The sequence below is a fragment of the Cyrtonyx montezumae genome, unplaced genomic scaffold, assembly GCF_038088225.1.
Source record: "Cyrtonyx montezumae isolate F1298 unplaced genomic scaffold, pur_monq_1.0 scaffold_35, whole genome shotgun sequence".
Lineage (NCBI taxonomy): Eukaryota > Metazoa > Chordata > Aves > Galliformes > Odontophoridae > Cyrtonyx > Cyrtonyx montezumae.
Genome location: NW_027072040.1, coordinates 1,038,424 through 1,052,531, shown reverse-complemented (window position 1 = coordinate 1,052,531; position 14,108 = coordinate 1,038,424). Strand labels below are relative to the sequence as shown.

General features: G+C 47.1%; 1 protein-coding gene across 1 annotated transcript in view; it reads left to right on the top strand.

The window, feature by feature from the left end:
- GALNS (galactosamine (N-acetyl)-6-sulfatase) overlaps positions 1–14,108 on the top strand; it is a 41,159-nt gene that overhangs the window by 17,919 nt on the left and 9,132 nt on the right. The window contains exons 10-12 of the mRNA XM_065745409.1: positions 263–399; positions 2,758–2,860; positions 10,063–10,184. Of these exons, the coding sequence (XP_065601481.1) occupies positions 263–399; positions 2,758–2,860; positions 10,063–10,184 (362 nt within the window). The remainder of the gene's footprint in view (positions 1–262; positions 400–2,757; positions 2,861–10,062; positions 10,185–14,108) is intronic.

Below are 14,108 nucleotides of genomic sequence, written 5' to 3'. Positions count from 1 at the left end.
TGGAGAGAAGTGAGAAGGGAAAGAGAGGAAAACGAAACAGAATGCAAATCCTGGCAGTGGAGACATATCAGTCATGTCCTTTATGATTGTAACGTGAGGTTTGCTGGTGGCTGCAGCACTGTGAAGGGATGTACTCTTAGAAGATGCTTAGCAGAGAGAGAGGTTCAGGAGGCGATGCTTTTGCTTTGGAGGAAACCAGCCTCCTCCTCTATGGCTTTGACTGAAGGTCTTTTTGCAGAAGGTGTTTCTGTTGATTTTTCAGGTCAGTCGTCAGCTGGGCAGCGTGATGGATCTCTTCACCACCAGCCTCTCCCTGGTGGGTCTGCAGCCTCCGAGTGACAGACAGATTGACGGCATCGACCTTTTACCTGCCATCTTGCAGGGCAAGCTAATTGACAGGTTAGTTATGAGCCTGGAGCTCTCATCCTTGCCTCCGAACTGAAGTGGTGCCAAGCTTTCCCTTGTTTTTGGTTCATTTTTGTTTTGTTAAATCAAGTTTGCAGAAATATTTGATGAGCTGGACGGATGTGTCTTTGCTCCTGGCCAATGAAGTGAGGTAGCACCAGGGCCGTGCATTAATCCTCTGCTGGAGCAGGCAGAGGTGAGATTTCCTGACACACAACATATTGCTGTACGATGGAGTCTGGGGACGAATGTAAATGGCAGGGGGTTAGCAGGGATCCGTGGAACAGCATATGGCAACAAGGGAGATAAAAGCCTGTGAACTGTAGCCTGGGTAGGGGAAAATACATTATTTATTACTGGAAAAACATCCATGAGTATATTGGCTCTTTGCAGAATATAGCTCTGGTTTGACAGATTGGAATTAAAGGCTGGGCTGCCACAGGTGAAGCAGAAGCCCACCTCTACCCACGGTCCTGTTTCTTTAGGTGCTTTTATAAAGCCTCGTTTGAATTAAAGAGCTGAGATCCTTGTGGGCATGGAGGAGTCCCGTTGGGGTGCAGGACTAAGAACTGACAGCAAGCATTGTTGGCTGTCACCAGAAGGTCTGGAGGTCAAGCGAGGTATTTTTGTTGAGATTTGGATAAGTAATTTGGCAGCATGGGAAATTCTGAGTGCAAACATATTCTTTGTCACTGCAGCAGCAAGGAAACATACACATGCAAAATATACTTGAATTCTTTTCTGCATTGCATGTGAGTCTTTGTTCCACAAATTGTTGCTTATGTGCCTGTTAAAGCGAGGTGTGATGGAGTCATCACGTGAATGACTCTTTTGTCTTTCTTATTTATTTCTTTTTTCTTACATTTTTTTTTCCACCCCAAACCTGACTGGGACTTCTCAGTTCCCATAGTCCCAAGAAGTTTCAAGGGGATGCAGTTGTAAGGTTCTTGTAAGCTTTTAAAGGAAAAAAAATGACCAGGAAAGAAAGGAATCGGTGACAGTAGAATTTTCAGTATAAGCTGTAAGCCTTGCTCAGAGATGGAAATGTTGTTGGGTTTTTTCTATGCAAAACCTAACCCCCGTGCCTTCAGTCAGAGGGTCACATCACAGCTTGTCGAGTAATCTGTGTTTATGGCAAGGAAAAAAGAGACTGGCATATATCAAGCTGGCATGTTTGTTTGGGCTGTTTTATTTTGTTGATGAAGCTGGTTCAGATCAAGTTCTGCCTTTTGGCGGGCTTCTCAGGCTGCCTTTGTTCCACGGGCATTTCAGGTGTTAGGATGCAGGACCAGGCACTGCTGGCAGCAGCAGTTTCCCCTTTGTTCATGAGCAGTTCCTAATGACAAAGGCTCATTGTTTGTGCAAGGAACCTGCAGAGAAAGCTGCTGTTTTAAAACAGAGGAGAGGTAAGGCCACTCCTGTCATTCAGTTAGCATTTAGGGACTGTGTTTTTTCCAGGTGGCATCACTAGAGCGAGTTGCCTTTGCCTAGTGGCATCTGAATCAAAGACAAAGGGTGTTTGTACCCTTCCCAACGTGATAAAAGAGCCCTGTGCTCTCCTCCTGCCAGCAGGCTGATGCAGGAGAGGAGGAGGTCTGGAGTCCTTGCAGGATGAGCTGCAGCTACTATTCCCTCAAAAAATGAGAGCATGTTTTGAGGGATGCTAACAGGATGCCCGGGAGGAAGTGTAGTGCACATGCTTTGGGTGCGGATTGTGCCCTCGGTGGAGAACTTCAGGGGAACTTTGGGGGAGAAGTTGAAGATTCTGCTGTGAGTTTAGATGATTCAAAGGGCACTTTAGGGGAAAGCAAATGGGTGGGAGTTCAAATTGAAGCCTGTCTGGCTGCCAGGTTTTTCTTTATATGAAGCTTTTCTGATATGAAATTCACAACAGGTCAGCACCTGGTGTCCTCCCCGGCCATCCTGTGCCTCAGACAGGAACAGCACATATCTCAACGCTGCCATAAAGAGGAGTGTGAGCATCACATACTCTGTGAATCCCCGTTTCTCTCTGGCAGACGCTCACCACTTCTGAGACATTTGGTGTTTAAGTCGGCACGCTCTATAGGAAATAACAGGGTCTGATAGTTCAAGGATTAACAATCACTGGCAGCCGAGCTGTATAATATTTCATTCTTGCACCATGTGAGCTCTCAACTTGATGAACACTTTAAAAAATGTTAATTGAAAACCTTGCAGTGGAGACTATTAGGAGGCAGCCTGTTTCTGACTGATAGCTGGATCGGAAGTCAGACGCCATTAAAGTGTTTGTCTCCCTTATCAGCGAGGCAGCGGAGGCAGCTGCCCGGGCTGGTGCTGGCATTGCTCATGCAGTTCTGCTCTCCCTTGCAGGCCCATATTCTATTATCGTGGCAACGAGATGATGGCTGTGAGAGTTGGGCTGTACAAGGCTCACTACTGGACCTGGAGCAACTCCTGGGAGGAGTACAGCAAGGTAACAGCACACCGACCTGCGCCTTCGCCTCGTTCCTTCTCTCTTTCCCAGTTGTTCTCCAGGGGGGAAATAATCATTTAAAGAGGAGTTTTAATTGGGGAATGCCACGGGGTGCTTGCAAAGCAGCCTTTCGTTCATTCAAAAGAGCCTTTCGCCTCTTGAGAGCTACCTGATTTCCAAAATCCAAGGGGACTGGTGTCACCTGAGCCCCTGGGCTGAAGTCAGAGACAAGCAGAGGATGATGAGCAAAGCCTGACTTGTTCCAAGTGGAGTTCCCTTTAAGCAGTGCTTAATGCCCCTTAATGTTAAGCTCTTTTCCCTGCTGAATTCTGATCTCTGACGTGTACCTTTACAAAGCTTGGAGGCTGATGCTGAATGAATGGGTCATTTATCACAGTATCTGGTGAAAAAGACCCAGAGTGCCCTGAACTGTGGAACGGGGATAGGGATGTGTTGTTTTGTTGGTTTTATATTTATTTTTCCTGAGAAGGAAAAGGAAAGCTTTTCTGTGCAGTGGAAAGAACAGCAGCCATCAAAAACAGTACGCTCCATATGTTTAATCTGTTGCCAGCACTTGTGCAAGCCCACGTCACTCTGTAAGGTGCTTTACATTTTGTTGGCCAAATAGGCACGGCTTCTGTAATTCTCTGTCTCATCTTCTCACAATTAGATGTTAAACACTATTATTTTTCTTCTTTTGTGACTTCCTTGCCTCAGACTTGGGCGCTGTTTCTTGAACGGCAGGTTCACACGTGTGCCTTGCTGATTCTACCTTTAGACATGAGCTAAATGCATTATGGCACAGCTTTCAGCAATTCTGTCAGCAGATTGGGGAGGGATTGTTTGTATGCTTGATTTTTTTTGTCTTTTTTTTCTTCTTCTTTAACTTATGGTGGGTCCTCAAGGCATCACAGGTGCAGAAAGAAGTGCTGATGACATTTGTGGATGTAAAAGTGCACGGTGTCTTTCATTGGGATGTCCTGAGGGTAGAAGGAAACGTCAGCTCCAAGGGAGTCATTCACATTCAGGGCTGTAAATGTCTGCGTTTGTCTTTTTAAGACTGCAGTGCTCCAGGAGTCAAAGTTTCTGTTTTTCACAGATGAGAAAGGAAAGTTGACTGTGTCACCGCTAATATTGCACGGCCAAAATGACATAACATGTTTGTCTTAAGTTAGTATAGGAGTAAAGCACATATGCCATACATGACCTAGTGTGGAGGATTTTTCCCTGTGTGAGAGACACTGGGAGCTTACACGTGGTGTTGCATAGCTGTATGAATGGACTTGGAGGCATGCTCACCCTGTGTGCTTGGAAGATAACACCACACGTGAATAATTGCTCTCCATTGTAATATATGCACATACACATACTTACATACCTTGTTTGGAAGGAAATAAACGTCTGCATTGATCTAAACTTATTGGTACATGTCTGAGTGTGTGTGTGGCTGTGATAATGGGGACCAGTTACTCATTTCAGAAGCTCTCCTACTGTGAGAAATGGCAGTTGTGCAATTAAGGAATATTTATTTCTTTCTAAGCCGTTGTTTAACTGCTGTCTGATAAAAGTCAGCAATTATACTGTACATCAGAGAAATGATTAAAAATTCACTTGCTTTCCTGCAGCTTGTATCACATGTGGTTGATGTGGGTAAAATTGGAGCACATTAGTGGACAGGCTAGCCATTAACAACATGCAGAGGAAGCTGAGGCTGAAATTTGTTCCAATTCTCCTCGTGTCCTCAAGCCATTAATTACAAGCCTTGCAAGTTTAAAAATAGAAATAAATCAGAATGCAGAACAGTTCCACAGCTCTGAGCCTTGGTTTAGGAATTCTGTAATCTCACCTTCTGATACAGTGCCTCTTTTAGTGGCTGTTGTTCTCAGCCGTTTTGATATTGGACTGGAACTATTCAGCTGCAATCAAAAAGGCAAATTTGTTTGCTAATTTCCTTTGAAGAATGGATTTGCATACGCGTGTGCGTGGTGCTGGGAGCTCTGTCTGTCAGCAGGCTTGCTGTTCAATACGTTTGATTTGCCATCCCATTAGAGCTCCAGCTAATGAGGCCGTGTCAGTTGTCTGATCTCTAGCGTGGGTCCTCACCTCATTGTGAATCTAACAGGAAATTGTAGTTAGCTTTCAAACGTGAAGTTCTTTCTGTCTGAAGGGTCCTGACTCGGACCTGGAATGAGCGGATGCGTCTGGTTGGCATGCAGTTCATTTGGAAGAGGCCTGAAGTTGGCCACATGTGTCAGAACAGCTGTCTGCCCAGATTTAGAAGGTTTGTTCTGTGGGTGGTTGAGTGTCTCGTTGTTTTGACGCATACGTGGCACCCTTTGGCCAAACCTCCTTTTCCTTTCTCATTCCCCTGTTACTGACAGTGTGGGAAACGGTGGATACAGAAAACTTGTGCTGGTTTTTGCCCATATGTTGTGCATTTTTGTTTGACTTTTAGATGAGATCGTACTGCTAAAGCATCCAGGAATCATAGTTTCGTGTTGACATTGGAAAACTTGAAATTGTTGCACGTCTTGGGTCTGGGCACAGCCATGTCAGTTTAGAGCTACCAGTCCTTATGGGATTAACTAGAAGGAATGTGCAGTGTTGGCCTCTAACCTGGAAAGCTATGCACTTGAATGTCGTATAAGTTAGTTAAGAAATAAAGTATGTGTATATAAATAAAAATCTACCAGAGGGAAGCAGCTTACACAAAGCAATTCTTGGGAAGCATAACAGGCAGATGAATGCCTCTCTCCGTATGGCACTCGGAATATTTACACTGGACAGAGCAGTATGCAGGTTTCTGGTTGTCCTGGACTCCCATGACATTAGCATGCCCTTGCTGGTCTGCATCCTCTGCCTTGTGACTTGGTGCTGAAATCTGCCAGCTTTCACAGGAATGAAGTGTGCGGTTCCATTCCTGTTGGACTGGGGGGAAAAACGGGATGTAGGCTGGTGGAGATCAACTGAAAGACAAATCCATGTAGAGTGTTGTATGGGAACTGTTGAATCAAGGCCTGAAGCACGGATTGATCACCTGAGGTGAGCATTGAGAGAAAAATGGCTATTCTCAACGGATTTACCCGAGTAGCCAGCAGGTCCTTCAGGAATTGCTTCGGGTGATGCTGCGTAGAGGAGGTAGGAGTATGAGCTAGCAGAAGAAAGGAAATCGCCATCTCTCTGCCTGCCACTGAGATTAGCCAGCGGAGAACGGTCCTTGTGCCTTCCAAGAGCAGTGATGCAAGAAGGGGGAAAAAAAATAATTTTAAAAGATGTGGAAAAAGCCCTTGGGTTCATTGGAAAGTGGCTGATATCAACCTTTCTGCTGTCAGCTCAGCATCTTGTCAGTAGCCTCCAGTGATTTTTGGAGGGGCTCCTGTGTCTTTAAGGGTGGAGGCGCCTGCGAGAAGACCCTATTGTTTTAATGTAAAATGCCACCGGGGTGATTCCTGCTGCAGTCGGTCTGATTGCCCTTCTCCTCAACGCAGAGGGATCGATAAAGCCTTTTCTGCAAGGGGGATGTGAAGTCAAGTAGAACCTCACAAATAATGACATTTGATTGTGGTCCTCTGAGCGCATGAGCTCGCCATCGATCCCTTCTGCCCGAGAACCGACGGGGGCTCGCTGAGCTGCCCATCTTCGGGGGTCTCTTCCAGACAGTTAACACATTAGCAGCAATTTTTGTTCAGCAGGCCGCTCGGAGCTCCGGGCTGGGAGGTTTTGTTGAGAGCCGCAGGCAGAGCGACAGCGGCAGCGAGAAACGTGCCCGGCTTTAACTAACCGCTGATCTTTTCTCCCTGCAATAGGAACTCAGCAGCTCTGGGTTTTGTGCCGTGGAATGAGGAGCCGTGGCCAGCAGACAGCCCCCCACGTGCCATGAGTGCTCTGCTCGGCAGGTCGGAGCTGGGCCAGAGCCAGGGTGACGAATTGCCAGAGGGCTCCGGGTGACACGAGCGGTGATTCCATCGCCTGGCGCGGAGCCCACGCTGGCAGCCAGCTGTATTTGTCTCATGTCTATATTGACATAGCATCTGTGGTCCATTTGCTCTGGAAATTGAAGCATAAGCTGTGCGGCCGATTGCCACCAGGTCTTAGGGACTGAAAAGCCATCCAGGTTACGGGACTGCTACGGGACGTGCTCAGCCCGAGGTTTCCCTGATGTGCAGGGAGTGATGCTTGGCTTAAAGAACAAGAAACCAATTCCTGGGATTACTCCTCCAGCAGACAGGTGCAGAATGCTGCTGGTGTAAGAGGTCTGGAGCTGAGATATTTCTGATCGCCACCTGATGCTCTTTGATTGGTTCCCTTAGAAAGCACGGAGCTGGTGCGCTTCAGATAGGATCTTCTGGCTTGCGTCCTTTTGTAGTCGAGGAGGAAAGATCCCAGCATTTGCTTAAACACAGGGAGTGACCTTTCTGCTTTGTTTGATCAGCATTGCTGTCAAGATGCAAATTACCTTGGGTTGTGTGTGGAGTGATTTGGAAGGCATGTGCTTTCACTGATCCCCTGCATATTGTTACTGCCAGTCTGCCAGAGAAGGAGCTCGGGGTCAATAATAACAAAGCGGTGGCTGGGGCTTGGTTATCGTGGAGCAGACTGTACCTCCCTCCCTCTTTGCTCTTCTTTACATCACACAGCTTTGGAGTGCAGTTGCTGTCCTGCTGGCAGTAGATGAGGACACCTCTCTGCTTCTCGTGGAACGAGGTGGCTTTTGCTCCAGCTGAGAATTGAGCAGTTCTGTATTTATGCTTAAAGCCTGCAGTGTCGTTAGGGTCTGTGGGGCATGTTATCTCATCAGGCTTTTACAAGAAAAGGCAAAAAGAACTATTGAATGATTTCAAGTTATCTTTTAGTGACCTCCACCAACAAAAGTGCTCGGGAGGAGACTCCCCTTCCTCACCAGGCACCCTGTCCTTCAGCCTGCATGGGGCAGCACAGCCATTTCCCTCCTGCCCCACTGCAGGGCAGCTCCTTCTCTCCTGTGAAGGATGGATGCACAGAGTTTGGGCACATCCCTCCTCCCCATCTCCCAGCAACACACGTGGCCAAATCCTCATGCTGTCCAAGCAGCTAGAGGCATTGTCCAGATGCTCCAGAGTGTGGATTGCCTCATCTTTAAGTACTCCTCAAATCTCAAGCAGATTTAGTTTATTCTGGTTTTGCTCCAGAAATTAAAAGCAATCTGGATGTGAGGATCCCAGACTTTCAGCTCTCTGGTATAAGTGATTTTTTTTTTTTTTATTTCCATCCTGAGAACTGAAAATGCTTTGAGATAAGCAGCAAAATGAAGCAGAGCTTGTGGGTGATAAGTTAAATACTTCTGTCAAATGTGCAGAAGAGCAGGCCCTGCCATCTGTATCTGTGGTGTATTACTTGCTGTGTTGCTGGACAGTGCCTCGATCAGGCCCGGGAGGATGGCATTGTACCTCTTATATTTTGCTCACTTGCTGATGAGCAAGGCAGAAAACGTTTTAAACTGACTCTGGTGCTTGAACATTAGCAGTCACACAGTACGTGGAAATAATTGTGGTCTCTTACATTTGCGGAGATAAAAGTTGAAAGGCCTCAGAAATTTAAAGCGTGGTTTCAGCCACGCTTTAGGAGGGAGAGTTATTTATCAGTGTCATAAAGCAGTAAGTTTGATTGATTATTGTTTTCCCCAGCAGACTGCTTTTGAGCAGGGCATTGACTGCTTAGATTAGAAAGACAGATAGCTTTTGGCTAGCGGCCTCAGGCAAGGTGTCACTGCACCTTTTTTTCCTAGGAGGCTCTGGGACATCCCTGAGCCCTATCCTGGAGCCTTGGCTAAAGGAAACAGAAGACAAAATGTAAGCAGGGCAGTATTTAAATAAATACCCAAGAGACCAAAATCTTCTTTCAAACTGAAGCGTTTGCAGCCAAAGAGTATTGTACCAATTAGCAGGCTCTTAATTAAATTGCTTGTTTGATTTGCATCCAAATTATAATTTGGATGTTATGTAGGCTTTGATACCTTTTCATTAACAGTTCCTTTTGGAAAAAAAAAATATCCAAAATCTATTTCCCACTCCCTTTTCCGAGGCCTGTGGCATCAGAAGGTGGGAAGGTCAATCATTTTTGTATCCATTTAAAGTCCATTATTGGCCGGCCACTACAACCTATCAAGCAACTCTCTTATTTTTCCAGTCAGTGATTCAGGAATCTATAGCTCAGTGCAGATAAATGGGATTTCATGGGCTTCTAACCTTCCTGCTTTATTGAAAAGCAGAATATTAACTGCTCCACTGACCAGCTGTCCATTAAAAACACAGGATATTTTTAGAAAATTGTTTGCCAATCAAATCCTACCAACATCTGTAGAGAGCCTTTCACTTGGTTTGGTTTTTAAGCAAATGCTACAGCTGCTTTTCTGGCCCCATTGAAATATTCCCATTTATCCTCTCTCCACGTCTCTGTCCTTGTCTCAGGTATTGTAAGGAGCGCAGCGTGCTGGCTGGAATTGTAAAACTGAGCTTTAACAAGTCCATTTGGTGCCAGCCCTCGCTGGTCCGCGGGGCTCCCCGCCTTATTTTCTGTTCAGTGAAATTAGTGCTTTGCGTTTTTTGCTGTTCCCAGGGCTAAAATGAGTTCTGTTAGCCCACAAGGCTGCAGGCAGGCTCTGGGTTATTAGCCTGACATCTGGCTAATAACTGGCTGCGGTTTGGGAGCTGCAGCCTGGAGATGTGTGCAAGGGCAGATGCAGAGAGCTGGCTGCTCTGGGCCCGTGAGCAGACCACTGGCTCTGTCCCTTGGTGGCCATCAAGTGCTTCCCCACAGCTGGTGGCCAGCAGAGTCCCAATCCTTGTGCCCTTGGTGCTGTTGCTGCGGGGAGGTCCCAATCTCTCCCCCTGCAGACTTGAACCTTAGTGACAGCAGTGTCTCCGGGCATAATGCAGCTCTCCCAGCACAGCTCTCGTTCCCAGGTGAGTGCTTCAATACCCGCCCTCTGAGATGCTATAAATCAGGTCAACAAATGCACCCGTGCCTTCAGAATTAGCTTCCACTATTACGGCAGTGCAGTGCTAGTGTTGTCACCTTATTTTGCCTCCTACGGATTGGAATCCGTTTGGAAGAATGAAGTGGACTCTCTGGGTTTAAACTAGTTGTGGGTTTCACAGGTAGACTGGAACAAGATGCCTCACCTGCTTCACACCTGATGACCTTTTCCCTTCTCTTCGCTGCAGGGCATTGATTTCTGTCCTGGGCAGAATGTCTCTGGAGTGACAACACATTCACAGGAGGAGCACAGCACTTTACCACTGCTCTTCCACCTGGGCAGGGACCCTGGAGAAAAGTACCCGTTAAGGTGAGCCAATTAACAAAGATGTGAAAACACCCAGCACTGCTGCTGTATGTGTTACATAATTCATTTGCCTCGGTAGCTGGTTGGTTGGTTTTTTTCCTACAATCTGCTGGAAAACTGTCCCAGAAAGCCATCACCAGCAAAAAGTGGCAAAGAAAAGGAACGTACATTTTCAATTGGTCGAGCTGGGTGTGTGCAGGTGTTTGTGGCTCAGCAGCGTGCTCGCTTTTGGGCAGGGCTAAGCGTGGATCAGCTGTGGAATGAAGCAGCAGCGATAATGTGTGTGCACTGGAGCTACTCTGCTGCAATTCCCAGTGCTTTTTGGGGCTAGGGAAGAAACACCTAGTGATCTTTCCATGCTCTGCAGTGTTGTGGTTTTTTTTCTATGCATTAAATCTGTGAAAGCAACTGGGGTAACCCACCAATTTCCCAGCCCAGCTGAAGGAGCTTCTCCAGAGAGTCCTGGTGAGAGGACTTTCTGCCCAATCCTTTTCCCTTCTCGGGCTTCCTGGCTGTCCAAATCCATTTTCCTATAAGCCTCCTATTGTAATATTTATCTCCAGCACACACCGTGCCCTGAGAGATTTCTGCGAGGATTTATGTAGCCATCAGCCAGCTCCGTCCACACATAAATCTGGCATCTCCAAAATGCTGCCGAGGTGTCCCGGCTCCCTCCTCCCTTCTGACTGAGTTCTGTTCTCTGGCAGAGCTAAGTGCAGCCTCATCCCTCACGAGTGGCTCTGACTTGGAGGATGTGGGAGCAAATAAAGGAAAAACTAGTGCTGCTGTGGCTGCCTGCACAGACATGGTTTTGTGCAGCAGCTTTAACAGAGAGATGTTTCCTGAGCTGACAGGACTGCAATTACTCAACTGTTTTAAATAATTGAGTGGATACACTCGCTCCATTACTTCCAAAAGAACTGAGCCTGTGCTGTCCACTAAGTGTTTCCACTAGAGAGAAGGGGAGGAAAAATATTTTCACTTCTCTCTCACTTAACAGGCGAGCACCCTAGAGGTACATTAGGCAGTGTATAAAGCTCTTCAGAAGCCCAGCACGTTAGCTCTTCCTTTCTGTTGCATTTCAGCACTAATGAGTAAAGCAAATCTGCAGCTCCTGTATTTCACATTCAGCTCGGTGAGACAATGCTGCTGGCTTGGGATTCCAGATGAGATTATGCCCTGTTCCTTTATTTTAGGAAGATGAATGGGTAGAAATGACCCCTTTTTTTTCCAAAAAATCAAATGAATGGCAGCATTAAGTGAACTGCAGTTTGTCTGCTGTTCGTGTACTCTCTAATCCTTCCAGATTTGATGGAGTGGAGATCTTAGTCAAGGGATGTTTCCTGACAACACCCACTTCCCTCTTATTTAGAGAGGAATTAAGGTTGTCCCTTACAACCACCACGAGCTGAGCATTGAAATAATTTCCAGTGTGACATCTGCAGTCATTTCTCACATGGTTCCATTGTTTTTTGGACACTCAAAGCTGTTTATTTGATTGAATTTTATACCAAGATGATGACGTGATTATGGGAAGCTGTAATGTTGCTTAATATGCAGACCCTAATAGAAAGCTGCTTCCTCATAAATGACTCTTCTGCAGCACGTTAGGTTGCTGTTGTCTCCTCTCTGGTCACAGTGGGAAAACTCATGGGAAGTGGGTCTCCTATATCCAACGCGGTAATTAAATTATCCTCATTTGTGGAGCTGTTCCTGTTGTGTATTTTTATTTAGCTTAATTATCCCCCTTGGCAGGCAGCCTGCTGGGAGTCCTGACACTAATGCTTCTCAGAAGGGAACCCAGCATTCTCCTCCAAGCATGCATCAGTCTGTCCATACGTGCTGGGTGTGCTCGTACCACGGAGCTCAGCCCGAGGTTTCTGTGTTCACACCCCGTGTTGGCCACCACCCCCTGCTCATCCCCAGGCAGCCCTGCAGGAGCAGGGTGGATCACACCTCTCTTTCACCAGCTTGGCTCCTCCGCAGCATCCTTTCGTTGCCAGAGCCTTAAGAAAAATGTGTTGCCTCCCTGATTTCTTGGTATGTTTCCCTCTTTTATTTTACGTAGTTTACTATCTTGCCTTGTTAAAAACGCACCTGGTTTTTATAGGTTTTCTGCTGCTCTTCTGGAGGCTGTGCAGGAGCACCGTGGCACGCTGATACCCTGTGTTTCTCTGTTTGCTTTTGTCACGTTTATGACTATTTTTCCCTCATTTCAGCACAACCCTTTCCTCTCCCCAAAACAAGACTTCAGTCATCTGTTGCGTCTCTTGGTTTGCGTTAGTTTGGCACAGGGGCACGTGCAAAACCACATGCAAAGAGGTTTCATCCCTTTGTTTGGAGGCCAGGCATCACACGCTCCAGAGTGCTTTACAGGTTAAACACATCTGGACTCCTCAGAGCCAAGGTGTCCTGGAAATCAGATCAGCCAGCTGAGGCAGAGCTCCTTGCAGAGTGCTTATGTTCAGGCAGTCTCATCTGAATTTTGTGGGTCTGTACTGCGTGAGGTGGAGTCTTTTTCAAGGCTTTGGTTTCAGTTCCTCTCAGAATGTAGAAATTGGCTCTTTCTGTCGTTCTCAGAGAGCTGGCTGCTGAAGGGATCACCAGAGATTCCTTTGAGATCTGGAGAGAGCATGTGAACTTCAGTTCCCTGGGCTTTGCAGTGAAGCAGAACGAGTCCTTCCTCTTCCTGACACAGCTTGCCGCATTTCCTGAAGCCTGCCTGGAAGCATTATCAGCAAAAGCTTATCTGAGGAGCACTTTCTGTGCAGTGGAAAACCTGGCCAGGCCATTCTAGGCCGGCCCTGCCACCGTGCTGAGGACACGTCTGGCACTTCTGAGCCACATGGCACCCTGCAGTTACGTTCCCCTGTGCGTGAGGCTGGGTGTGCATCCTTCTGCATGTCTGACCCTCGGAGCAGACCCTCCCAACAGGGCAGTGGCCGTTCCTTTCTGCAGTTGCTCCTCTGTTTTAGGCTAGATCTCCTCCAGCACCTCGACTCCTGCCAAGGGATGTAATTGCGTTTGCCCTCATTGCCTTGAAAGATAGCTACCGATGTTTCTCTGGCTTGCAACTTTACCACAGCAGTCCAACAGCCTCAGCAACTTTCCACGTTGTTATCTGGAACTTGTAGCAGTGCCAAACACACATTGTGAATCCTGCCTGAGCTTGCCCCTGCGATGGCATTTCACCTCACCGCATCAGCGGGCGGGATGGAGCACGATGCCTGTCCTGTGGCTGACCTTCAGCATTAGCATCAGGTACATTCACTGCCAGGCTTTTATCTCCCTCTTTTCTCAGATGAGTGGACTCATGTGGGAGCTGTGGGGCTCTGTTCCTTGAGTGGAGAGGAGCTTGGCACCACAGGATGCGCTCTGTGTTTGTATGGCAGCAGGATGAGGTGGGGCACGAGCATGCCTACAGGTACTGATAAGGGAACATTGGCAGCTGGAGAGGTGCTTGCAGTGAGAGCACCTGGAATACGAGGGTGTGTGGGCAGTGTGCTTCAAAGGAGTGTGGTTCCTGCTAAATAATCTTTCTTTCGGTTGCCAGAGGTGGTAACGTGTCTGTATGCATATGAGTTGCCTTGTTACCTAGGTTTTGTGTAGAGAGAAATGAACTTTGTGTCATCCGAGAGATTGAGGGGACCTGTGTTGGCTGCTGGATAGAAGGGTTTTTTTGGCTCGTTTGTTTTTAAAGCTCTCGGCCTTTAAATATGGACTGTGTGTCAAGCAGCACACAAAGCAGAAGCGTTTCTGTGAGTCTAAGCAGCATTTTGTTTCCTCCCTAGATGCACTAACTGATTTTTGGGGGTTTTGGGTTTTCTTGGTTAGTTGGCTGATCTTGTTTCCCTTCAAAACACCCAAACCGTGCAGTGCCTTTGTTACCAAATATATCAGAATGCAGAACTAAAAGATCTGATAGGT